Source organism: Tetrao urogallus, assembly GCF_951394365.1.
Source record: "Tetrao urogallus genome assembly, chromosome: 9".
Classification (NCBI taxonomy): domain Eukaryota; kingdom Metazoa; phylum Chordata; class Aves; order Galliformes; family Phasianidae; genus Tetrao; species Tetrao urogallus.
This window is the reverse complement of record NC_136822.1, coordinates 15,849,036-15,876,983: the sequence shown is the minus strand read 5'-3', so window position 1 is coordinate 15,876,983 and position 27,948 is coordinate 15,849,036. Positions and strand designations below refer to the sequence as shown.

The following is a 27,948-nucleotide window of genomic DNA, read 5'->3' as shown; positions in this document are numbered from 1 at the left end:
TACTTTCCATCACTACATATGTCAGTGCCAAGTATGGAAATGATGAGTCCCTCAGCTGCATTCAGCTTATTAATTATGATATATGATAACCTGTTATCTTTGGCATCTTTTTTACTCTTTTCTTCCATGTCATCACTGAGAGGTCAGATAGCATAGGAATCTTACCAAAAAGCATCCTGTTCTGTTCTGGAATCAGTTTTTAGGTTTTAGGCTGTTTAATGTGTGCCATATTGATCATTGTGGTGTCCTATTTGCTTTAATGTAAGTTACATTGAGCTGTGTATCATGGAGCACTTATCACTGCGTTACATCAGCGCTGCTAACTTTAGCATCAAACCTTTAAATTACTTTGATGTAAGTGTATGTTGATTTTCTTAAATTACTCTGCCCTGCTAATTTGTGTTCAGAAACATCCACCTGAGGCATTCTCATGCAGCTAGCCAAATATCCCGTTAGTCCTTTTTGAGAGCTGGAATACTAGCTGCTTTTTCCACTCAAGGAATTTAATAGCTCAAATCTGAGATAAAGAACCACGATTTTTTTTGAGAACTGCTCAGGTAGACCTGGTAAGACTCTTAGTTGCATGTTTGATTTAGGAGAACATGGCTAATTACATATCTTGCCCCTTGTGTCATCTCCCACCCTTCTCCCCCAAACAAACAACCAGAACTTACAGCAACGTACTGAACACTTGCTGTTTCCTTCCTGTGCATCAGCTGTTTCCATTTGGCAGTGTATCGTTACGGTCGTTGAAGATTCTCATGTCCCTAAAGTCATTCCATTTAAAAAAAAAACCAAAACTTCCTTGATTTCCCCCCCCCCCCCCCCCCCCAACCTTATCCATGTACTTATTTCTGCGTTCTCTTACCTTCTGGGTCTATTCTAAAAAAAATTGCAGGTTCAGTTTGTTTCCACTGCAGTTATTTTGACCGTGACATAAAGAAATTTAAGTGAACTAAGGCAGAAACATTTGATAAATTTAATTAAATGCAGTTATTGTTCTGTGTCACAGTGATTTTAAGAAAAAAATCAGTGGCCTCTTGTAGGCTTAGTGTGAGTTGACTTCTATAGCAGGATGGGATTCGTGAGTTCTGCCTTTCCCAGTGGGCTCAGTTTGATTGTGTAGTCTGTGGGTTTTTGTTCTTTGTTTTGGTTTTTACTGGGGATGTGAGGGGTGGGGATGTTTTTTTTACTGTTGATTTGTTTGTTTTAAATGTGTCCCTTTTTTTCTTTTTTTTTCTTTTTTTTAAATAACCTTAAAGATAATCCATCATATTATGTTTGACTTTGATATGTTGCCCTTTGGTCTGTTACCCCATTCTGGGTAACATCTGACTACAGTTCTGTTCTTTTCTGACTATAGCAAGTAGGAGGAAGTGGACAGTAAGGACAGTCTGAATCAAAATGTAAATCTTGGGGTAAATGTAAAATTACAGCCCTATTAAGGAGAGAAGGTAATACTGAATAAGGATTCCAGGTAAAGTATAGTCATGTAAGTTCATAGGCTTAGAATGAAAGCTAAGGTGCACTTAAGTACGATCCTCCCAAAAATATCTGGCTGTGATGATTCTGGGAGTTGTCCTCAAGGTACCAGGTGTGTGTTTCTGTATATAACGTGTGTTCCACTTAAATAACAATGTCTTGTCCTGTGTCTTTTTCTTAGAAAATTACTACTGCTACTGACTGACATGTATGTTCCATCCCTTCTCTGTCCAATTGTAGATGTACTCCAACAGAGTTGCTTTAAGTGACGAGTTCATCGCACTGCAGCCATTGTCCAGGGCAAGGAATCAGCTGAGCAAAATTAGGTAGAGTAGGAGGGGCAGTTCCTCATCAACTCTTATGCATGCTGAAGGTGAACTAACAGTGCTGAGAGAGACGGAAAGAGGCATGAATGTTAGCGGGTTGAGAGGGCAGTATATCTATATAGCGCAGATACATTTGGTGTATTTTTTGGCTTTGCTCTGTGTTTTTGAGCCAAATGCTTCTCTTAAGTAGCATGTTGGACGTGCTTTGTTCTTAGGAAAAAAAATCCCTAGCATGATGCTCAACTTTCAGAATACAGACCTAGCTCTTCTTGCATCCATTTTTAAATAATTATAATTTCTAGCATGTTTACAATGCTTTTAATTTCTTCATGATCAAAATTAACAGTGCTTTTTGCATGTCGGAATAATTTCAGCTTCATAAGCCTGCGACAAAGGCCCATATATCGCAAGCAGCAGTTTGGTGCAAGTTGTTTGCCCATATTAATTTGTTTTCACTTGTATTGAAAGCGCAGAAAATGTTTTTGGTTTGGGTGCCTACATACACTTGTGCAGCTAAGGCTTTTTGTGTTCTGTGCCTCTACAAAGCGAGTGTTGTTTGTTTTCTGTGTGTTACGGGTACATATTCTCAGACCTTTGTATACAAAGTGGTAGGAAATTATTCGAGCAAAGATTAAAGCATATGTGTGTTGCAGAATTCAAATCAAAAAATGATTCTAAGTCTGAAACATCCTGACACAGCAGTGATGTCTGAACCTGTTTCTATTACTGACACTTATCTACATCTCTATTCTATGCTAAGAAGTAATGCAGAGAACTGGTTTCTTTTACATAGCTTTTAGCTGACTATTGTCTAAAAATATGAAAATGGATGCTAGGAGAATCAGGCACAGGTTTCAGGGCATTCATTCCCATTTGCTTAAATAAGGAAAAGCAGAAGAAATGATGAATGTGTTGTAAGAGTACTTTCAGTGATTAACTGAAACAGTGAAAGTCCTTTAAAAGAAGGAGAGGGATAAAAAAGAAAAGCTTTCTGTTTCCTCAACGTACTGTGCCTTTGCTGGGAGAAATGTGAAGTGGTCATTCTGTTCAAATGGTTTATTAACAGGTTTTAGCTGTTATGTCACACTGCGAAACACAACAGGAATCCTACCATTTAGATTGCTGAACACCCCAGGGAGGCAGTGTTTTTAAATCTAGCACTTACTAGCTTTAAAGGAGAAGCAAAAACTGCAGTGTAAGCACCTCTCCAACATCAGTAAACTTAGTAGTATATTCTGGAGGTTTCTCTGCAAAACCTTTTTTACAGGTCAGCTTCTTAAATTCCTGGTTTACCAGTGTAACATAAATAATCTATATTTTAAAACTTTGGATGAAATATATTTTCAGTAAGCTTGTTTTCTTTCTGGGTTGTTGAAGTAAATGATGTCTGCATCAAAGGTTTTTCAGCAAAAGATTCTGTTAAACTTTTCAAAACAAAGTACATTTTAAGAGTTAAGCAGCTAAATGGTGAAGGAAAAGTCGAGCTGTCTAGGGATGCAGCACCGTAGTTACCATTTAACAATACATGATGTCTTGCTAATATGAGGGCATCTTCTTTGTACTGCTTTAGGGAAGAGTTGAAAAAAAAATTTTTTTCATCCATGAGTACATAAATCCAGTTCTCTCGTGTATAAGAACTTTTGAACTGAGTATCTAATATGGGTACCTAAAATACAAGCGGAGTCTTACACTACCAGGTGGAATTAGAACGTGCGAAAAGAGAGAGAACAAGGACTCGGGTTTCTCTAGTTCTTATTAAAAGTCTCCAGATAAAGTTCAGAAGCTACTCTGTGAATCCTTGCCTAATGGGAAAACCAATTAATAGATTAAAAACCACTCACTTCACTAGACTAAGTAAAAACTAATTTGGGATGGAGACGGTGGTTTGGTTTCTGTGGCGTCCCAGGCAGCTCATTTCCAATAGCAGCGGAGCACAGAAAGCAAGGAAAGCTGTAGGAATGGGAAACCAAGCAGCTGCTTGGTGAGTGTTGTAGGAAATGGCTGATTGTCACAGCTCAGTTGTGTGCCCGCTCAGTAATTGCAGCCTTTCTAGCTGCAGATTGCACGTGGATTGATAAGCACACTCTGGTAGTTGTGTTGCTTGTTTAAAACTTCAGTATAGTGCCAGGTTTAACTGACTTATGCCTCATTTTGCATATGTGCTTACTGTTGTGGTGATTTACCAACACTACAGTGAAGGTTTACCGATGAAAATTAAGATGTGTGATGCTATCGCCAGTTTTTATGTGGATAGGAAATTTGGAGAAAAAGTTAGGAGCTTATAAGAACACTCGGGTGTACACAAAGTTAAGTGCTTTTAGCGGAATCTGCTGAGCGTCCGTGTGATTTCTGTATGCAGTCTTGTGCATGCCTGTGAAACACCTGTGAGCTGTACTGTTACTGCTGTAGCGTGGGAGGAAGAGGAGATGAGGCAGCACACTCAGGTGCAGGCTTTGTGCTTTAGCAGAGGTTGATGGCCCAGTTCTTCAGCAAAATCCTCTTGCCTCTGTAGCCATCTCTGTTGAAGTTTTAGGAGCATGTGAAATATTGTTTGGGGCTATTAAGTAGGCCCCTTTATATCTCATATCGTTTTTCTCTTCATAAACAAAGTTGATGTGTGAGGATTGTGAATGTATACGTGCAGTGTCTGTGCTTTATAAGAACTGCCGGAAATCTTACGCTACGTGTGAGACATGTTGCTCAGATGCTTGTTCTAATTCTAATCACTGATGGAATTAACTGTCTTCACTGAGTTTTTACATTCTGCATTTCAACAGTAAATGCCAGGGAAATGAGAATCACTGGCAAGGTTTTGATTTTTAGGGAAACCACTGGTGTGTAACATTTTCTCTAGGGCTCTCAAACACTAGCATTTACTGTAGCACAGCCAAGACTGTTTTTCCCCATCTGCCCTGCTGTGACTCTGTTGTTGCCATGTTTTTCATTTGTTTCTGTATAGATCTGCTTGCTTTGGTTGTCTGTGATGTAACTCCTTGCCCTAGCTTCAGGACCTTCATTTCTTGTCTTTTTTTTTTTTCCTCTACTTGCTATTGTGTATTAATTCTCTCCAAATAGCTGTCGTATCTGATCCAGACCAGCTGTGTAGAAATCAGAGCAGGAAGTTTCCTGTTTCTTTATATATTCCTTATAGAAAACACTTATTTTAATTTCCGAGAAGCCTATGCAAGTGCCCACTAGTGAAATATGTCAGAACACATTCATTTGCTGTACTTTGAACAGTCTGTGAGCTTTTCCTTTACAGGTTTGTTAATTGTTAGCATGGGGTGGTGCTGGTCTGTGAGGTAATCCACAGAACTTTTCATAGGAAGAAGGAATAAAAAAGAGTAGATTATTTCTTACTTATCTTCAGTCACATGTGTACTTCATGTAGACACTTTTTTGTAATTCTTTGGATCAAGCAGGCTTACAAATACCAATTTATTGACTTATTTCAAAGAGGTGGAGAGTAGAAAATCTAGAAAAATGTTGAAACCGGAAGTGCCAGTGAAGTTGTTGGATGTCATTACTCATTTTCTCTTAAAATTCTGAAGCTTTCTAATTGTTTGATATTTGGGTACATAATATGTTATGGGTTAAAAACAAACAAAAATAAGAGTGAGCTTTACAATAGAGAACTGAGTTTCAGCTTAATTGTGGAATAGCAGTAGCCGCTCCCTGTATCTTCTGTAACGTCTGTATGGCATCAAACGTGTTGGGAGCAAGGAGCAGGAAGATAACCTGCAGTGTTCTTACCTTGATGTACAGGGCTAAAGGTATTTCCTGTTAAGTAAGTCCCAACTGCGTATTTCAGAGTGATGAAATGTTTAGTTGAAATGTCTCTTGTGTGGCAAACAGAACAATAAGATGGACAAACTGCAGTGATCCTTTTTGTTGGAAAGGGAAAACATCTAAACCTGAATCTGAAACCAGAATTTGAAAATTTGAAATAGGTTTCAGATTTGTTGTGTTTCCCGTTCTGTAGTCTGTGGTGCACAAAAATACCAATTTTTTATAATACTTGTGCACTGATAACCTGTGTTTGAGTTACCAGTTAACTCAAAAACATTTACCTTTTCTGTGTAAATATGCTCTGTTCTCTCAGGAACAGATCTGTAGAATCAAAGTTTCTATATAAATATGGTGACTGTTGTAAAGCGATGCAAGCATGGTTCTTTATAAGATTTGTTGCTTTTCTATCCTTCTAGATGGAAGAAGATAAGGGTTCAGTCAGCTCAGCATGTGACTTTGCTGAAAGCAAGCACAGAGGGGAGGACAATAGGCAACTGCTAGATCCATCTAGCCTACAGGACAGTTCTTACGTTCACTAGGTAGTACTCCCACTCTACCCTACTGTGTGTGTATATTTATTTTTATATATCATTCTGTGGACAGTCACAGAGCCATCTCCAAAATACCCATATTTTTTATATCTACAAGAAAATTTACATCACAATATGTGCGTTTGATTTTCTTTTTCAAATGAAATCTTTCTTTAATTCAGCATTTCAACTTTTTGATTTATTACATGAAACAGTCCATTATCATATAAAGTATTATGTTATTGTGATCTCAAATCTTAATGTATGAAAACACTTTTTTTCCAGCCCAAATGTGAAAAATATCAGGTATTTTTCCAAGTTCTAATTTGGTAAGCTTTGACTCTCCTGCCTTTCATTTCCTTTGGGTGCATTTCAGGTCTTCGGAAATTTATTATGCTCTACTGCCTCACCATGCCAGGTTTTACTTGGATATAGACCTATGATTGTAACTGTCTGCCATAGAGAGGAAAGTGAGAAAAGAGAGTCTTTACCATAATATATCTTCCTTCTGTATTGTGGGCATCAATATAAAAATCCATGCTTGCTAGACAATGGTACACAACATACCTACACATAAAATAGAATGTACTTTCATGTGTCCTTAATGCTTGCCCTGTGTTATTTTAGACTTAGCTGTGAATTTGATAAAAGATTTGTGTGAAGGCTATATAAGGTCATAGTTGTTATTTTTTTTTATGGAAAAGCTGTTGTTATCCTTTAATCATGGTTCAAGCATGATCCCAGCTTTTAGTTGGTAACTCAGAATTACAGAATGGTTTGGGTTGGAAGGGACCTTTAGGGTCCTCTCTTCCCAAACCCCTGCTGTAGGCAGGGATACCTCCCACTAGACCAGATTGTTCAAAGCCCAGTGTTCAATACTTGAGAAGAGCAAATGAGATTCTACTGAGGAGCTGTGAGCATTTCTCTAAAATCCAGAACTGAAGGCTCACTCCTTGAGAACGAGTTGGTTCCAACTCGTGCCCATCTTTTAATGATATCTTGGACTGCTCTGTGTCAGGACTTTGAAATCCTAGGGGAAGGGATGTTGAGAATTTGTTCTGCATTGCAGCATACACAAAGTGAAGATGGCTGTATGTGCAGCAGGAAGCTTTAGGACTTCCTTCTGCTCTATGTAGTTTATTGTCGGATGCTCTGTGACTGTGAAATTGCTGTGAAGGTCGTTTTTGCTTTCACTGCACTGCTGTAAATTATGCTGTTCCTAATCACTATATCTTCTTTGACAGTATAGTTGTGAATAGATGTGATGGTTGTCAGATAAGGGAATTCAGGGACGTGAGCCCTTCGTTTTATTCTTGTTGTAATCAAAACCCCCTTCAGAACTGTCAGTTGCAATGCTCCTGTCTCCCAGGTGTTTACAGAAGTTCATTGTCTTAGTAAATGTTAACGTGTCCAGAAGACCTCCAGAACGAGTGGGAGTTCTGACTGCACTTCTTGTCCATGGCATCCGATACACAGCAACTGCATCAAAGGTTTCAGTCTGTAATCCTTGTTGCTTTCTGTAAGTTGATGTAACTGCTGACCTTCCTTCAAGCGTTGAGCAGTGTGGCTGGAAGGTTCTGGAAGAATCGTGGGGAACGTAGAGCAGAGCTGAGGAAGGGGCAAGTATAGGAAGCAATGCATGTGGCCCCATTTCTGCTTGTGTGCCCCCCCCCCCCCCCAACATACCAGTTGTTTTTTTTCTTTTGGATTTCCAAAAGCCTTCTCTTTCTTTTGGCTGCTGCTGCTTTCTAAAATAGAAACTGTTACAAAACACTAATCTATTGGTCCCCTGTTTTTTAGGGGGTTAGGAAGGAAGGTGTGTGCTCCTAGCAAAAACTATTATCTGAGATCAAACTGAGGTGCTTTGCTTTCCTCCAGTATTAAGCAAGTGCAGATGGTGTGAAAGAAATTGAGGCTTTGGTTTCCAAAGTCAGACATACAGTGATGTTTTGTCAGATGGTAAAATGTTGGGGAGTGTTCTTAAAAGTGAGCTGTGCTCTGCCATAGACTAAGATGCCTTCTCCCCAGCTCTCCTCATTCACGGGTTTGTGAGAGTGAGGTGTGGGTCACGGATGCTTAAGTTTAGCCTGCATGTTTGGCATTTGATTGACAGGATGCTCTCATGGGGAGCTTTAAGTTAAGTTAGAATCTCCACACGCTGCTTTTGTATTTCTTTTTGAAAAGAGTCATGCAGTCAGTTTGGGATATTCTCTGCCCAGCAGTGCCAAATTTCAGTTGAATTTTAGTTCTGCTGCCATTGACCGGTGCTCAAGAACAATGAAGTGCACTCATAGATGCACTCCTCTGTAAACTCCTCTGTGTCTGTAATTTCTTTCATTTTGAGTCTTTTTCTCATGCACTAAGAATAAAAAATAGCATACTATGCTAATGTTGACTAGTTCCTCATAGTAGCATGAGCCTGACTAAGCCTTTTTAACATCAGTCTTACTTGTATTTATGTAGGATATTCACAAAATCAGGAATTTGCTTTTCTTACCAAGCCAAGAGGGTACCTATGGAACTGCTAGGATATAAATTATTACTGAAAGTTGCATTCTGCACTTCTTGAGGAATAGTTAACACTTACCATCATGTTGCTGCAGTGTTTGCAGCTTTGATCTGAAACTTTCTCATGATAGATATTTAAAAAGGAGTAGACCTGAAGTTTGTACAAGATGTACCTCTACTGAGGCTAATCAAGGCTGGACAGCTCAAACTCCAGAGATTCATTACAGCTGTACAGAGAATTGCTAACCAGTTTCTCTTCATTTTAAGCTGAGATGGTGCTAAAGAATTTCCATGTGCTCAGCAAGACTGCATTTGAACGTTGGGAAGATCAAACGTTAGCATTTAGGCATTAGGAAGGGAAATGATGAACATGACTGTAGTACTTCTGTAAGACTGAAAAATATTCAACACTAACTTAATGAAAACCTCCCTTTTCTGAGTGATATCTGATGACATCTTTATTGATAGAATCTGCAAATACTGATACATATTTTTTTCTTTTTATCTTTCCAGCTTACTGAGACAGGTTCAAGTATCAACTGCATGGACTCCATGTGCTGCTTCTCAGATGGGGAAACAGCATGCACATCTATTAGAAGAATGCTGGAACGACTAATGGGAAGATGTAGTCCAACCCGGGTCAACAGGTGTGGAATTTCTCTCAATAGCCTTTGCTGCAGACGATTCTCCTATAAACTGGAACCTGATGAGCCTGCAGCTATAGATGCATAGCAAACCAGCTGCAGGTTCTCTTTAAGTAGGAAGTGCAACGTTTTACTGTACTTTATTCACCCTAAAAGATAAGTTTCTTGCTTCTCTTTGCGTGTTTTCTTTTGGGATCAGGAGGGGGAAAAACGGTTCTCAACGATTTCTGTTGAACTGTTTAGTTTGACTTTAGTAGAAGTTCTTGAGTTGTATCTGTCTTAATTTCTCTTGATTTTTGTACGTTCTTCTCCTTAGATAATCAAGCCTCGCTGCTGCTTTTCTTCTCCTGTTTTATGATTATTATTTTTTTGCCTTCACGAATCAGGAGTTGTTTGTAAAGTCGAAAGACTTTTCCCCGTGGTTCTTGATGTACAACCTCCAAATATTTACCTTGGAGCTTGCATTACTCCTGAAGATACACTAAAGGCTCACACTCCCCTCCTTAAGTATAACTTTATTGTTACAAGGAAAGTCTTTAAATCTTTCAGCCATTGATTGATATGGAGATTAAATATTTTTGTAGTATAACTTTTATATTCTATTTCTAAAATCGGTAATTAACGGAACAGAACGTCAGGTTCTAATAATTTTAAATGGTTTTTTTTTTTCAGTTCTAGAAGGTGTCAAAGTCATATGTGCCATTCCAAAGTATGTGCTAAACAAATCTTTTCCTTCACAAACCACGTGTGAGACAAACCTCAGTGGGATAGAAGCATTTTAGAGTAATCAAATACTTTAGAGGAATGAGACTGCTCTTGCAGTGAGCAAAGCGGGGGGATAAAAGCTCTCAGTAAACCTGCTTATGTGCCATCTCCCCACTTCAAAATAGAGAGGGCTGTCTAATAAATATGGAAATATTTGGGGGTAGAAATAATTATAGTCTCTTGTACATCGTAATCTCTCAATGCCTGAATGATGTCATGGTCTTTCATCGGTCAAAAGGTAAACCTGAAAGAGCTGTGCTTCATGTGTTTTCAAGGAAACTTATTTTGTGTTTGACTTTGTCACTTTTAGCTAAAGGTCGTGATATCATTCATTCAGTATGAAATCTCGTGTGGGCAGTTTTCACTGACGAGCTTTGTCAGTTCTGATTTTGCGTCCCTGTTTCCAGCTCTTGCGCTGAGCACTGCCTGCGATTTCAGTTGGTTTCTCATCTGACTTGCTCATGAAATTTATTCAACATTTCTACGCGTCCAGGGAATAATTATGCAATGTTTCATTCTGTATGAAAAATGAACTGTTATGATTAAGTACACTTTTAATTAAAATTTGCTGTATAGAAGGTGAGCATGATGTATAAAATAAACAATTTAGTAGAATTTTTGATCTACAAGATGAGCATTTAATTGATCTGAAAATCAACATTTTAATGGTAATTGCTCTAAGCTCTTGGTTTGTTTGGGTTTTTCTTTTTTTCTATTTCTTTGTAAAACTGTGCTTTCTAAATGAGGAACTTCTCATGCTGCTTTTTAAAATTCATTGTTATCTAATCAGAAGCAATTTTTTTTGGTTTACATTTCCCTTTAAAGAACTTGTGTAGTTATACAAGGTAGGTATTCTGTTTTATTTCCTGCAATGCATTTTCATCTTTACAATTTTTCTCTTTCCACTCAGTATATACTGACTTTCTTCAGGAACTTGCTTAAAACTATATACTGAATATAAATCATATTTGACAGAATATTGGTCAGTTTTTGAAGGTAGCTTTTTCTCAGGTTTCTTGTCTGCTTACCACGTCTTTTTCAAACGAAGTTCCAGTTAGCTCTGTAATTTTAGAGTGTTTAATGGTCATGCAGAACTGTCCTGTGCTGCATTGAGGGCCTGAAGCTCTGTAGCTTTTGTTTCTGCCTGTGGTTGAAATTATTCAGAACTACTTTCTAGTTTCCCTTAATTTTCTGAACAGGAGAACTAGAAAGAATGCTCCTTAAAATGTAATTCTTGCTTGCTTTCTTTGGTGACTTCAGTTCCATCCATACTACGTTATTACTTAAAAGCTAGTCTAACAGTCAGGGTACTGTTAAAAGTCAAGGCTATTTATGTTCTTTCCTTATGCTTGCCATATAATAAGCATCAGTCTTAGTTTAATTCTGCTGTAATCACATTCAACAGCTACAAATTGAAAAGTGCTGAAGGTGTGCTTAGCAGAGCTGTTCGGCAATTCAGAAGTGTTTGTAAAACTTAAGTCCTAGGCCGCTTTCATTGAACTCAGGAACTGATGTTTTCTGAGGATCCTGTGATCCTGAACAGTTCAGTCTTGTGTGTACGTGTGCTTCATAAAACAGCTCTGTATTCAGCCAGGAGGAGCTGCAGATTGGCTGTAAGCGTGCTGTGGAATGAAGAGCAGTGTTTAAAACAGTGTTGATGTCATAGGTTGTGTTGTATTTTATGCTCATTATAATCTATCAAGTATGATATTCTGTCAAGTATGAGAACATGAAATCAAATATGGTATCAACTTTTCCTAGAAACTTTGGATCAAAGTTGTACAAATGCTTGGAGTAGAGGGCTACAGGAATATAGTACTTTATGCTTGTGAAATGCATTTAAGAAGTATTTGCTATAGTTCCATTCACCGGTTAGAATGTGAACTGTGTGCCATGGTAAGAATGCATTTTTGTCTGTCTGTCCCATTCAATTGTCTGTCAGTTTGTCAGTCACTAAAACATTAGGAATTCTGGATCACTTCACATTCTTGTAAGATTCATTATGAGTTGTTGGCTCTCCCATGAGTGGTACTTGTGTCAAAGCACTGCATGTAAAAGTTCTGAAGAAACAGCAGATTTCTGACAGAGAAGACACATTTGGAGGATAAAGTTCTTATATTCCCTGCCTTCCCACCTTTTATTTTTCAGCTTTTCACATACAGTCCTATAATGCTGTTCAGTGGAGAACCGTGGTTGCTGTGCAGTAGTAGAAACAGTAATCTGTCCTTGAGGGAAAGATGTTGGGAGATCATATCTGAACCAGAAGCCGTGTTAGCTTTTCGATGCCTTAAATTTTAACTTAAATTTAACAGTGAGAGTTGGAATAACCTCATGTCTGTAGATAAGGTTTTGCCCACGTGTGACTTTAGGCAGCGTTTCACATCAGAACACCCATGAACTGACATACTGTGGCTGGCTGTGCGTTCTGCAAGGCTGTACTTGAATGTCCTCAGGCAGTTGAACCGCACTGCTCTCAGTGCCTCAGCTTAGGTGTGCAACATTTGTTTTCTTTGCTTGAGGCACGTTACTAAAAATGTAGTCGTAAAGCTGGCCTTGGAGGCCTGTGGTCATTTCAGCTCAAAGCAATGAAAACATCTGATTAACTTTACATTTCTGGCAAATTTGGAATTGTTAACTACATAGTTGGATTTACTAATTGCAGTATACTTTCAAGGGTTAAAATGAATTGCAAGTGAAATATGAAATAATGGCTAAGTCTTTTAAAGGGTTACATGAGCCTAATCTCGTAACATTTTTATCTTTGCTTTCATAGACTTTTTTCCTCACCTCTAGCTTGTAAGTTCCCAGTCAGCCAAACTTCTTTTTTATTGTTACTTTAGATCATGGAGTTCATCGGATCCCTTCTATGCCAACGACAGAAGCATCTTGACTCTCTCCACAATGGACTCCTCCACTTGTTAACAGGGACATTTGTAAATACCTTGTGGAAGCCAAGTGGTGCTCACGTACCTGTAGTAGGTTCTGAAGCGAGTACAGTTCTATATCCCTGCCCTAGACAGGACTAGTGTGACTTAAAGGCAAACTGGCTGTCCTGTAGCCAAGCATAGCAGTCATCTGGACTGTATTTGCTTCCAATATTTTTTCTAATGATATCCACAAATTGCTAATTTTTTTTGGTAAGAAACACTTTCAGCTCTCACCATTACATCTTTTTTGTTACCATATTAGCAGATTGGAACCTTGTATTTGATATTTGAGACGCTGGTACAACACAGTGCAAAATCTTCTCCCAAATGCAAGCGATCAAATAGAATTTGCACAATGAAACGTAAGTGGAACATAATGAAATTAGATTGCTCTTTACTGCACACGCACTCAGTTTGAACTGTCTTTTACAGCTGCTATCTTAGCGGGTTGCAGATCAGATTATTGTTTCCATGGACGGTTTCTAAAGTGTTTAAATACTCAGTAATTTTAGAGATAAATATTATTCAAATATTTGTGCTGGTGTATGAATGGCAATTTTATTAGTCATCACTTTGAGAAACAGCATACATCGGTCATTCGGAGTCGTGAGGATTTAACAGGTCGCTGTTTTCTTGAAGCGTGATTCAAAGCCAGTCATCTTCTCTAGCAACTGTTTCGTTAACCAGTCACAAACTTGATGTGGAAAAATGGGTAAGAAACAGTGGCTCATGCAGGTGTCTCACTAGCATAAATTTTTGAGTGAGGAATCCTTTTAATGTTGGTGAATCTTTGCATGTTTTATTCTTTTTCATGTATTCATATTTGGCCGCGTTGTACGTTGAAGATGCAATTAATGCTTAATTATCTTCATATATCTGAAGAATCTGAGACATTGGTGGCAGTGTTTTGATACCTAAGTATGTCAATAAAAACAAATTGCACCAATGCAGCTTTGAATGGTACATGATGCATCTTGCAGGTACTTTTTTTTTCTTTCCTGTCAGTTTAAATAAATGTGTCTTCATATTTGGGGAAGGATAACAACATTTGCCTCTTTGTTCTGCAGTGTTGGCCAGAGCTATTAGGGTTCTTTCTTTATGTGTGAGAGCTAAATGAAGGTTAGAGCTTTGTCTTAGGTAGTCCTCAGGTGCAGGCCAGGAAAAATGCTGCTGTGTTTGGACACCTGTTTGGGAATCCAGTTTGAAGTCAGTCTCAAGTCCTATCACTATTGAAAGAATCTTCCTGCCAGCCAGCAGAAGGTAAAAAGCAGTGTATTAAAATTCTCAGTGAAAGAAACTAGATCCAACAGACTGTAAATAGCTAATAGCTCCTGTAACAACTTCTTAACTGAAGATGCAGTTAAGCTTGAAATCAGTACAAAACCAGCATTGGCTGCTTTCAGCACACCTGCAGAATAGGGGGAACCCCCCTATTGGCCTGAGTAAGTTGCTTGTCTTAGCAGTTTCTCATTCTGAGACAGTCTTCTATCTGACATCAATATCTAAGATGTTTCTAAAAACTCTAACAGATATCTGCTGTTTTGTCATATCTTTTGTGTGTAAGCCACCATGTTTCACTGTTGAGAAGTGTGTGTTTGTCCGTGTCACCCACAGCACCCAGGCAGAGTGTGTGACTGTTGGGCCTCATTAGCTAGCTCATCTGTGTGTCTGGCTGGTGCACCATGTGTGGAAATAGACACTGTGCTTCACTCTGTCTGAATGTCAGAGGGTTTGATAAGCCCACTCCAAGCACTTAGATGGGGTCAGGATCTGTACAGAAATGTTTGTTGGCTTTTACCATACAAGTATGTTGATTATGTGCACAGAAGACGCACAGTCCTGAACTTGAAGAATAATTTACATTGATTATATATGTTTCTTTAAAACGTTCCATCTCCTCTTGTCCCTCTTCCCCTGCTTTCCCTTTTCCCAGTGTTTGTAAGGTTACCGAAGAAACACGCATTTAAACAGTTCAGGAAGAACTTAAGAATCCATCTGTCTGCCAAGGTATATTTTTCTATTTGCAGTACAAGTTAAACCTGTAATTTATCATTTAATGAGTATAGAATCAGTTTGCACATGACCAGATTTTTGGTCTGGCAAACACTCAGTTAGGACCATATGTTTTTGTAGATATGTCACAGATGATTGAGAATTGCTTTTGCTCAAGGAAGAAAGCTGTTGTGTATTTCTCTGACATTTAAAGTGTATGAAACACTCGTGCACTGAGTCTATTGTAAAAGTCAGTCAGTCTTGACAAAGATGACAGCACAAAATGCAGCTTACTCCATTTAAAGAAGAATTTAGCTCTCTGATTCAGTGGTGAGGGAGAATGTGCCATAGGAAGGAAATAAATAACTATGATAGAGCTGGGTCTCAGCCTTGAAGCCCATAACATGTGGCAGGAAAGCAAGCAGTCCGTTAAAGCAAGTTACCAGACTTATGCTTTTTAACCATGCAGCAGAAAAGAGGGAGTGGGAATATGTTCCACTTTGTTCACAAACTAGAATGTGTGTAGATTCTGCTTAAAATATTCTGTGTATTTTTTAAGGCAAGGGAGGAGGGAATTTAAAAAAGGAGGAAGAACTCATTCTGAGTTCTTGTTTTCTAGTACAAAACATTATGCAGCTCAACTCAGAGTGCGCATATATTATTAGACAACCATAATTTCTTACTGGAACCTTTAGTAATACTTTCCAAATGTTCTTTTTTATGACTAGCTTCGATACTGGGGGGGAAGAAGTCTCATTTTCTAGTGTTAGAAGTGTCTCAAAGCTGTTGAATCAGAAGTCTATATTATTTTTAATAGTTTTGTTTTCTTTGACACTTACTTCCATACTTATTGAAATTTAGTGTCCAAAAGTGCATCATAATGTGTTTGTGAGCCATTTAAGCTGTCCTTCTTTTGCTCTGGAAAATAACTTACTTAATAGCTATAACCACCAGCACTGCACCTGCTTTGTTCTTTTTTTTTTTTAATGGAGATGCATTCCTAGAGCTGGGTGAACCAGCCATCCTGAAGTATGGATTAATTTCAGCCTTCTCTTCTTGTTTCTAAATTATTTCCTACTTAGACTTTTGTTGCAGGCTGTTTCTTTTTTTCTGTGACTCTTTATTGTTGGCTGGTTTGTATGTTCTTTGCTTCTGTTTGCTTCCAGTGGTATGACTTCTCTGGTTTCTGCTTCCTATTTGATTGACTCAATTTACAAACAGGAGGAAAGATGGGATGCTCATGGCTGCACCACCTCACTCTTGCCCTCGATCAGCTTAAACATGCATTCGCATCGGTATTTGCGAGGCTTCTGCTTCCCTTAGATTGTTCAGCTGCTCATAGAGATGTCAGCACTGGCTCTGCTGCCCACGCTTCTGTGGCTTTCGTTAAAAGGAATGTTCTCATCACGTTGATGTACTTGCCCTGCTCTAGGTGTTGCCATATTACCTTGCTGTTCTACAATAAGTATTTAAAATTGTCACTGTAGATACGACTTCTTTGTTGCTGTTTCTGGTTTGTATAAATGCATGGACATGAATAAAAGCTGATGGGCCGTGGGCCAAAGATCTCTATACGTAATATGAAGTGATAAGAGATGAAAAATACTGCAGATTACAGCAGTGTGACTTGCCTAAAAGAAATCCTACGCTTCACCCGAATGGGATGCAGTGTGTATGTTCCTCAGCACTTTTACATGGAGTAGCAGCAGAGTTCAGTCATTCTCATCTTTTTTGCATTGTGGCAATGAATTTTAAAAAAATATATACATATATCACTGTTTTCCTCTGTTGCTGGTATGGGTTATAATGGGGTTCGCTTTCAGATACAAAGAGGATGCAAGGAAGTGACTTCCTCTATTTCCAGTTATGTTCCTACTGTAGATTTCAGTTCTTATGCACACTTACCATCACTCCTTCCTCCTGGGAGGGGCATCAAGTTCTCCTTGCTCTTTTTTTTTTTTTTTTTTGAGAAAAAAAACCAACATGAATAGGAAAAGCATGTGAGGGTACCATGTTAACGAAGTCAATCCTTAATTTTAGGCAATTAAGGATCACAGGCAAGTGGTAACTGTAGCAATAATTAGTACTAAGAATTCTGGACCTGTGACACTGTGGCTGCCTCGTGTTCCTTCTGACGCTGACAGCGCATCTGTGTGCTTGCGCATCGTGCAGCTCGGGCAGTAGAAGTTGCTTTATGGTTTATGGAAATGAATTATATTTATTAAATAAAACTTTCGCTTACAGCTGAGTCATTGTTTTAATTACGGGTCAGAGGAAAAGATACCTCAGAGCAGTGAGGCTGCTCCCCCCTCTATCCCCACCTTCAGTCATAGAGGAAGAGACAGGAACAGTCCAACAGGGCTGCACAGCTCCACAAAGACATGTAACCAGAGACTGACAGACAGACAGCTGCATGGACAGATAGAAACAAACGGACAACTGGACAGATGGACAGGCACATGGACAGATTTTACCTTGCCAACCTCCTTCCACATCCCTTTCCTCAGCTTTGGTTTCTTTAACAGTGCCCCTGTTCAATATTTTGCCTTCTGCCCTTGAATGCTTTGGGAGAAAGGCTTGACACGTCATACGACAAAGACATTAGAATTAAGCTTAAAAGGGAAACACAAAGTACCAGTTTATTTTGTTATCTACAAGGAGAACTGAAATAACTAGTATGAGGTTATTGGAGGAAAAAAAATAGTTGGCAGAACATCAGAAGCTACCAGTTAACAAGTACCTGTTCATATGTCCACCCTTCGGCCATTCTGACTGCAGAGCCCAACTCCTTAGCTGCTCTCTCCTGTTGGTTCTCAATCATTCAGTACTGCAAAGCAAAAGCCTCTTCCTTAGCCCTAAGTTTACAATTTCCTCAACTACATACGGGGCTGTCTGAGCTCTCTAAGAGCAGAGGACTTAAAAACCAAATACAGGCAGCATTACCACACACAAATAAAATCTACAGAGACGTCTGGCACTGTTATTTCAAATAAGTGTGAATGACAAAAGTTTATTAAATGCGTTCTTAAAAAATTATATCTTTCTTAAATAAGGAGTTCTCTGCAAGGAGTTCATTGTAAAACAGTTCTGAAGCAATTCATAAGTTATGCATTAACAGGTTGTTCAATAAAAAAAAGTCACTTTATGGTACTGTAGTCTTTAACCCAACTTAAACAAATGCACTGTGTGTGGTGTCTTCCACTGCATGGTAGGTAATGGTAATGCAGCACAGCTGGGTAAGGTCAGCTCCATTCTGTACCTGTAAACATTCAGCATAAGCAGTAGGCAAGACTGCATCAGTTCATAGATACTTTCCCCCAAAAAAGACTTACCCCCCCTTAAAAGTGTGTGTTTTAGGCAAGGGACCAATATTCCACTCTTATTTGTTTGTGGCTAAAAAAGCAGTCTAGAAAGGTCTTACAAATAATACACTGAAACAATGCATGAGAAGACTTAGTCATGGCAATTTCATTGGAGCTTTATTGCCTCTGTTGGGAATGCGAGGGATTTAAGAAGTTACATTTGAACTTACAGAGATATGTAAATGATGGTTTCTTACTAAATATAATCTTGACATGAGTGTTTTATATCAGGGCACTTCTAATTTTGTACATATTTAATGTATAAAAACAGATTATAAATGAGATGTTTACCTTTTTTTTTTTCCTCACATTTGGCAAAATTAAATTGATCCATTAAGGGGAGATGATCAGATTGAGGACATTAGCACTTAAGAATTAAAGCAATCCAAGGAAGCAACTGTCTGCATTCTTAAAAAAAAACAGAACTAAAGGAACAAAAAAACCACATGGCCATATCTGAGCACTTTTCAGTACAAAATATTCTCTCACCAGGCATTTTGTCCTTAGAACAACACCCTGTTAAATCAGTGTTTTTTGAAAAACTCTTTAAGATGCCATCATAGCACAAATAACCTTTTTCTGCAACATAATTACTCAAAGTTTTATGTATTTCTTTATAATTACACAGTAATTATAAGCACATAGTACCAAACTGATGACAACACTATTTTGTTGAAAAGATTTTGCATTCAAAAGGAATATTCTTTAAAACAGCACGGCATTATGCCACTACCCCACGTCAGACTTCTTTTGAGGGACAAGTCTGTCCTGGGACAAAAACAGTTGGTTCTCATCCCAGACACAGCGTACGAACAAATCAACCTCAAACTGTACCAGAACCCTCAAGACAGAAAACAGCACGCAAAGATACCTTGTAGAGCTTTTTCCACACACACCCCGCCCCTAATCTCAAGTCCCCGTTTATATTTACACAAAATTTAAAAAGGAAATAGTGAAAGCAGCAAAACACACATTTTTTGGCATAGCCAATTCCAGTAGCTGGAGAAAGTCTGCAATGGTTCTGCGGAACCGGATTCTGGAAATAAATGCACAGATGGGTTTGCAAAGGGCACTGCTATGAGGGGAGCGAGCCTTGTGGTCAAACCTCACAGAACAGAAACAAACATTTTCAGCAATCTTATAGTCTTTTTTTTTTTTTTTCTCCTTTTTTTTTCCCCCCCTAAAATACTTTCAGCATCCGCACACAAGTGTTCTGCTGCTTACTGCAAGTACCAGTTACTATTTCAGAAGTGCGGCCTTACCATGGGACTGCTCAGCACATGGACTCTCACCTCTGACCTTAATGGCAACTAAGGCTTCTGCTTTCCCGGAGCTTTGTATTTTCCACCTCGCTTTTACAGAGCAGAACTGATCTCAAGAGAACATCTCTTCCCCAGTAACAACTCAGCAGTAGATCACGTTTAGCACAACAGCAGGGCATGAGCTCTCTTGTAACATTACAAATAAAGGATTGCATCCGATAACACCTGTTCTGAACAAAAGGAACTTGGTTTAATTAAACGCAGTAAGACAACGAGAAGTAGTGATGAACCAACAAAATAACTTAAGGAAACAAAGCCAGTGTAGTAGTTTATATCTGATCTGTGTCTGGACATGCTTTACACTTCATTTCTGTATTTGGCAACCACAGTGAAATGTCCGTTTAAGGAAAGCTCAACAAAATAATTAAAAATCGGCGTCATCCATAGCGGCAGTACCTCTACATGATGAAGATTCAACTTGCTTCTCAGAGTAATGGTTTCAAAACCAGGTTTCATATCAAACTCACCATCTTCTCATTATAACAGGGCCGTTTGCTTCCTCACACCTCAAACATGAAAGCTCCATGCCTGAATTTGAAATACTGTGTTGTGCTGCAAACGTTAAGACACAAATTCAGCATATTCAAGTTTTAGATTTCCACAGCAATGAGAAAGCTTTTGTGTGACAGAAGCATTTCAGAACTGCAACAAAATCCATTTCCTTAGATGACACCTAAAGAATCTTAGAATCTACCCTTACACACACAGCTCATCTCACCAAAGGCCGTCTGTAACACCCAACACAGCTGCTGTAAGCGCACAGGAGTTGTGTCATACTTCAACTGTTCTCAGGGGCAGCTGATGTACAATCAAGTAATGCAGACAGGCACCCAGACAGCCCAGTATCAACAACCTGAAGCTTTCCTGGTTCTTTTGTAACTCTTATTACCAGACGCTCACACTCACTTAGACCATACCTGCAGTTTTCCAGAAAAGGGAAAAAAAAAAATTTAATTAAAAAAGCAAAATCAGACCCAGTACACTTAAATATATCACTCTTAAAGGAAGTGCTATCAAGACTGTCTTTGCAACTAGCCCCAAGTGTATATTTAAGGATTCCTTTAGAAACTCTTCTGATGTTGAGCTGTATAATTCAGATGCCATACAACAGTCGTGTGGTGATGACCAGCATTGTGCTTTATGCAAAACCAGAAACCTCAAAATCATTATAAAGCTGCTCGGACTTATGGGAGCTGAAACTTGGGCAGTCCAGAAAAAAAATCATCATCCATGATGAAATCCACAATGTTGGAATTTTAACGGGCAGCAGTGGTCCAGACTAGAAGAAAAGCCCAAACCACCAGTAGAAGGATGAATTACGATATGGTCCATGATGTATCCTTAAAGGTTTGTCTCAACCCTCAGCCACATTGTGAGGATTGATCTTCAGTTCAGTCCAGCCAGCAGAAATTGACTGTGCAATTTTCCATTTCAGGTATTTGTACAGACTATGTACACTCTATAAGGGTCCTTTAGTGCTACACTGTTGTACTTTTTGTCCCAGCAATTTGAGGGCGTGCAAATTCCACAAAGTCATCAATAAGAACTGGCCATGCCCCTAAAAAAAAAAAAAAAAGAAGAAAAAAGGAGGACCAAAGCATAAGAAATCAGTTTGACACAGGCTTTCTTTCTTTTAAAGCTTTGGATCTGAAGAATTTATTTACATTCTGGTCTTAAATAGTTTCAAGCAAAAAAATATTATTTGGCTTCCTTGCTTGAAATGTAAACGCTGGTTACAGATTTCTGCCTTCCTTAGACCCTGCTGATAGAAATCCCCCTCAAGAGTGATAACTGCCTTAATCCTCCTGACCAAACTAAAAGTTCCAGCTTAAAACTGTCTGTTGTTGGGACAGTAACTCCAACTTGATGATCCAGGGTGGCAGGAGCTGCTTGCAAACCCCTGGGCACTGCATGGGGCAGCCCATGCTGTAAGCTGCAGCCAGCACATGCAGCTCACCATGTGATTTTGCAGGAATGAAAAGCACACCTGTTAGAATCAGCACATGGCGCCATATCCAAAGCCAACAAAACGCACTGCGATGGCCTAGAAACTGGTATTACACTGCCATGGCACTACATTTCCATACTCCTTATCATGACGTAGTTAAAATGCGCATCAACATCTAGCATGTTACAGGTAGTGATATCTAAAGAGCTGCCACCACCACTCCTGTGCACCACAGTCCCATAAAGGTTAAAGTAAAGGTGGGTGCTTGAGCTCCTGCCCTGGAAATATTTTTACTCCAAATAACTAGAACATGTTTTTCTGCCTTTAGCTTTCCAAAACCACACTGACTTATGGTTGGCAGCAGCCAGTTTGCTTAATGAAAAGGGAATGAGAAGTGTCCAAAGTTATTCAAGTTGTAGAAGTTTGCTCCCCACTGCTCTAAAAGTACAATAAGTTCAGTTTCCTCCACTCAGTGACTGATCTGCCACCAAGGACTGATGGTAATTAGCAGTTTTTGGCTGCAGATGGATTGAAAGAGGAAAGATCAATACAAAAGTTTACAAGAAACACATGGTGCAGGAATAACTTCTGTTCAGTGACTGCTGTATTGCAGCCAGCTCCACATTATTATGTCTGATCTTGATGCAAACCAAAATAATCAAACTTTGAATGTATTCTAGGCTAAGAAATGTATTATCTACAAGGAAATGCACAGCCCACCCAATCCATTACTTGGTTGAAGATGCCAAAAAATGCACTGGCAGAGAACCCATGTTTTAAAATGGACAGATGAAGGGCTGTCCGAGAGCAAATTAACATCTAAGCTAAGAAGGAAAAAATAAACCAAGTTTAAGAAAACATCAGCATTTCTTTTTTTGAAGCTGCAGTAAACAGATGATAACAGCATGCATTAGGCAGCTCTAACTGGACTTTAGATCACCAGTGATCTTCTAATTCTGCTGCTGTTAGACAGCTGTGTCAAAGCAGACACACAGAAATAAGTGTAACGTAAGACAGAAGTTAATGAAAGAAAATAGAAATTGTTACCTTCCTCATCATAGTTTGACATATCATCTGCTATCATTGTACTAAAGTCTAGAAGGAGGTTCCAGGTATCCTTAGGTATTGATCTTTTATGATGCTCCTGTTTGTAGGGATGGAAAATTTACACACACACACACAAAAAAAACAACATTAAAAATCTGTACACAGAACCTTTTTTACTCTCCCAGAACATAACTCCCCTGCATGCACTATGAAGCGCAGTAGCTGGGGTCTGTGTCAGAACAGCCCATTGCATCAACAACAGAAACACATTTATCTTCCAGGTTTGGAAATTACTGCAGTCCAGTTTTTGTAAAGGTTTAAACTTACCAACAAAAATTTGTTCCACAAGTCTAGAAATTTAAATCTTCCATTAAGTACTAAATTCCAGTAGGCAATGGCCATTTCTAAATCTGTAATATTAAAATATATTACTCTTAGACACATGCACTTCAATACATCACCTCAACAGGCATCTCAACTAAGATGAACTGCACAGTCATGAAGGTTCAAAGATGAATCTAATGCAAACATACCCATGGATCTTCTATGGAAGAGAGCCATACATGGAATTGTCATACAAATACGGTACAGATTTCAATGCTGCCACTCCAACATAGGACTGAAAACTGCCCACATCTGTGTTTAACACATCCAGAACACAAGGCTATTTCACATGCTTTTTGCTGCCTGGCTGTACCTTAGGGACAATTCGGTGAAATATCTGTCTTAGAAATTAAATAATGCAGTATTTCAGAGTATGAGTGGGTTTGTTTTACTTACATATAAATACAATCTATGTTCAATTGCCTTTTCATGGTTTCATTTTCAGAGCGTCACTGTTAGCAGTACTGGCTCTGTAACATGGCTTTATTGAGCGTTCGTTTCTGCAGTCGGATTTCTCTTTGAAAAACTGTTTGAGTATCAAAGTCTCAATTTGTGCATTTCAGCATCCTCTGAAGTTCTCACTGGTTTTGAATCTGTTTCTCAGAGCGACTGAGAAAGCCGACAAGCATTCAGGAACAGCAACAACGCGCTGCCTACCGGGCAACTGCACGCTGCTGCCAGCAGTGGGCGCTGTGAGCGCACAGCACTGAGACGCGCTGCTGCACCTGGCAGGGCTGGGCAGCCCCGCAGGGATTTGCAGAAGGCCAAACTGACACACTGCCCTGTTTGTTACACACACAATGATGAGTTAGTTGCTTAAATAAGAAGCGTGAGAGCTCCGCAGTGCTACCTATCGCGATCTCCTCTACCAGGAATTAATAAGGATATCTGCAGTGTGTAACAAAACGCTGATCTTAACTGCATTCAGTATCCATGTCGTAATTAAAATAACTACAGAACGCTGCCTAAGAGACCCTGCCTGTCACAGGAGCTCTTAGAGCTTTTTGCAGCACATCTTATCTCTTCTAACATAAACAGTCCTCTTGTGGGAGAGGAGAGAAGAGGCACATGAGCAGCTGCACCTCCGGACAAAGCAATAAGCCACAGCTCAATCCAGAAGCAAAACAAAAACCACCCCCTTCTCTCCCGACCCCCAACTACTTCACAACCAAACACGCAAACAGGGAGGCGGACCTCAGAGCTAAAAGCAACAGCAAGCAAAACAGAGAATGAACTCTGCACTGCTGGAGGGCAAACAGAAGGTGTCTGGGAGAGCTCCTGAACTGCTAACATCTTTGATATTAAGAGTTTATGCGTTAAAAGTTAATGTATAACCACATTATAAAGCTTTCTGACCAAAGTAATGAATAAAATCTGCAGAGCATTTTCCATCAGCTGCATGGGGTATGATCCCACACCAAAGGCTTCAGCCATGCGGCTCAAGGAGCACATACTAATTAAGCAGAAGTCCGAACAGTCACTGAATACATTCTACCTGAGAGTGACAGCACATGAGATGAGGAATGTCTGCCTTTAGCAGAAGATTTGACTACAAAACCAAGCAATTTAGCCTTCAGTTAAAGCAGGCTGGTCAGGGACATCTTTCATTACAGACAAAAACACATTTACTGCTAACGAAGAACCTGCTGGGCTCTCAGTACTGTATTTCCTCTCAACAGTACAACACTTCAGGTAAGAAGTTGATGGCCACAGAGCACAGAAATACTGGTTATAGCCAACACCTCCACACGTACACAGACGTGCATTCTGGCTGGCTAACGTTACTGCTGGAAAGATAATTTTGTCCCTTTCTTTTTTGCAGTTTGGAGGAGACAGATTTGCAGTCTGCTCATTTGCTCGGGTCTGTGTTGGGCTTTTTCCCCCCAAACGACTTTTACTAAGCAATCTTTCTACTTCACCTCTTATGTAATGAAAAAAACAACGCTGCCTGGTCAGTTCATTCATTGAACGGAGGAAAGGTGGTAGGGCAGCACCAAGGGCACAGCAGCACCAAAGGCACCAAGCCCAGGACGCAGAGATCTACTTGCACTATGCAAATTCTACTTTGCGAAGATATTTGCATGCATTTTGGCATCATAGGAGACTCCACACAAGTGCATTTATATGGAAATCAGTTTTACAGGTTAAGTTTACTCTATAAGTGAAAACTGAATTACTTTGTTTAGTGCTGCAAATTCTAAATGATGTAATTATGACTTTAATGTGAGATCACACTCCTTTGTGCTGAGAATTCCACATACTCCATGAGAGAATAAACCCTCTCGTATAATTTTGTAGTCTATATTAATTATGCAGATATTCCTATCAGCTCAAAGATCTGACACTGACATCCATCTTTCACATAATGAGCTGCACTTCATCCCAAAGGTGGTTAGCATTCAGCCTCACTGAATCACAGCACTGCTTTCATCAGTCATCCCACATTCCATGCACAAACATTTATGATTAAGAATACATACCTAAACCTTTCTGTCCTGGATTCTTTGCAAAGTTGAAAGTAAACTGATAAAAATCCTTAAATCTTCCCGGCTCTTTTAACTCTTGCTCCATTTTAGGAATCTGAGCCTTTAGTTTTTCTATGCTGTCACACCTGCATTTTAAAAAGCACACTTGTGTATTATTGATTTTGCTATAACATAAGAGATACAATGTTAAGAGTCTTTTATAACATCACTGTGGAATACAGTTATCAAAACAAAAATCAAGAAGCCTGATTTATCTAATCACTGGTCTGTGATTAGAGCACTATTTCATTCCTTTGTTGTTACTTCTTCACACTGCCCACTGCACATGATAATCCACAGGATGCGATAAAGATTACTGCATTCACATCATGCAGAGAAAACTCAGGTATGCTGCACTGCTGGCCAATGCCCTTGCTTTCCCTATGTAAATAACTGTGGCAGCCACATCACACAACCAAGGCAAGGAGCATTCATTAATGCCCCCTTCCTCTCGTGGTCACTAAGCTGCCAGTGCTCAGACACCAGACACATTTCTACAGAGGCAGACTAGTGATGCCAGACTCTGAAAACCCCTGAAGTCAAAGAGGACAACGCGACTCTGAATGCTTCAGAAGAGGACTGTGCCATCCAGCGTTGGCCCTGGGTCGCACTCAGCACCCAACACTGCACACTTACCCTAGCTCAGTCATTCCATCCATGAATTCCAGCTTTGAAAATTCACACTGCGTTGCAGCTCGGAACTTCCATGCAATGATGAGTACAGTAATGCTGGCTGGGTCAAGGGCTAGATCATCACAAAACTGCTGTATACCATCTATACCAATTTTATTTTCATCTTGAGGATCTTCAGGATATAGAAATAAGTGTCAGAAAATACAGAGACTTTTGAAATAGTTCATTTACTCAACAAGGGTCTAAGAAGAGCAAACGTTTTCAAGGTTGCCAAGATACGCTCTTAGAAGCAAACATTTTAAAAGCAAGGTTAGTTTCTTATTTTCAACGCTGAAGCCTTAACATTTGAGGAAGTTTCAACAATAGAGCTTCCCATACAACGAAGCTCATTTGATTTTATTGAGAGACAAAAGCACCACATACATTTGGTTTCTGCAGATGACACTGACTCATCCCAGAGAGGGAACAGCAGTCCTTCCCCACCAGTGCCTCAATCATTGGTGTCTTTGGGAACTATCATAACCAATTCCGCAGCGCCCATTCATAAGCTGTTCTGAAACAATTACCAAACCTCCCCATACTGTACCAAGCATTATGCATCCTCTGGCATCACCACCATGCATGAGATTGGCCAAGGTAACCTCCAAGAGGAGAGTCACACTGCCCCGTTACGACTGCAGGTCAGCCACGCACACTCCTCTGTCCACAAAGGACTCAACATCTGGTCTGGAGGTGAGATGCTCACATTTCAAGTGCACTAACAAAAAATCTACTGATGCAAGCTGACAAAGACTTGAGGGAAATTGAGGTGTTTGGATTATGCACACACACGAAAACTGACAGAAAATGTAGCAGCAGTCAGTTATAGCTCTCCTAAGTGTTCCACTGTTTTGAATTCACCTTAATACTTTGGTGGGATACTACCAGCTGAACACTGTCTGTATAACATTAAAAAAAAAAAAACCACACTATTTTCTGCTCTGTTTGTAACACTGATAGAAGTCAAAAGCTGATAAAATTTAAGGTAGAATCTGTCAGTGGTCATTGGTACGCAGCCTTTCTCTATGCCAGGAATGAGACCCGAGCAATACGTGTCCCCAGAAGGAATAAATCCACGTTAACCACTGCAGGTACTCACTGAACACACAGTTCCAGATGCTCTCCTTGTACACATGGATATACATTTAGGGTACATAAAGCAACTTCATGTCATCTTTGCAAAGCAGGAACCACACGTACTTCCCTTCCAACTTACACACCACGATTAATAACACACAGTGAGGAATGAGGCACTCACCTTTGTATCTGTTATATAGTTGTTCTAACTTCTTTCTGTCCAATGATCCTTTAACACTCTCTCGTATATAAAGTTCGGGATTTTGGAAGAAGTTGTCTGTTGCAACGTCCAGCTTCCAGTCATTCTGGGACAGACAACTCACTGCTGTCTTTTCACTCGATTGTGTGAAGACCATGAACTGACGCACTTTATCCTTCTGCGATGATTTCAACTTGTTCTAGCAAAAAGAGACAACACAGAAGCTAGAAATGTTTGAACAGAAGAAAACATCAGTACCATTCATTCATTGCCCATTACAATTTTGCCCGGCAGTGAGACTGACTGAGTTAGATAGAGATTTCATTTCGCACGCGACCAGTTTGCTAAGCATCCCGGTACAGTCAGACCGAAGGACGTGCTGGATCAGCAGCAGGGCTGCGTTCTTACTGCAGTGTGTACAATAGTTCAGGGCACCAAAGCATATTTTT

At 39.5% G+C, this 27,948-nt stretch overlaps 2 protein-coding genes across 2 annotated transcripts in view; one reads left to right on the top strand and one right to left on the bottom strand.

Annotated features, from left to right (window-relative positions):
* ATP11B (ATPase phospholipid transporting 11B (putative)) overlaps positions 1 to 6,136 on the top strand; it is a gene marked incomplete at both ends in the record, with an annotated part of 34,661 nt that extends 28,525 nt beyond the window's left edge. Inside the window, one exon of the mRNA XM_079539634.1 lies at positions 6,014 to 6,136. Within this exon, the coding sequence (XP_079395760.1) occupies positions 6,014 to 6,136 (123 nt within the window). The remainder of the gene's footprint in view (positions 1 to 6,013) is intronic.
* Positions 6,137 to 21,125: 14,989 nt separating this feature from the next.
* DCUN1D1 (defective in cullin neddylation 1 domain containing 1) lies at positions 21,126 to 27,692 on the bottom strand (the record flags this gene model as incomplete). The annotated part of the gene is made up of 6 exons (XM_079540097.1): positions 27,482 to 27,692; positions 26,188 to 26,356; positions 25,507 to 25,637; positions 22,970 to 23,052; positions 22,643 to 22,739; positions 21,126 to 21,205 (listed from the first exon to the last, which is right to left on the bottom strand). Exons 1-6 carry the CDS (start codon positions 27,654 to 27,656, stop codon positions 21,126 to 21,128), a joined length of 735 nt encoding a protein of 244 aa, XP_079396223.1. The 5' UTR covers positions 27,657 to 27,692.
* Positions 27,693 to 27,948: the final 256 nt, after the last annotated feature.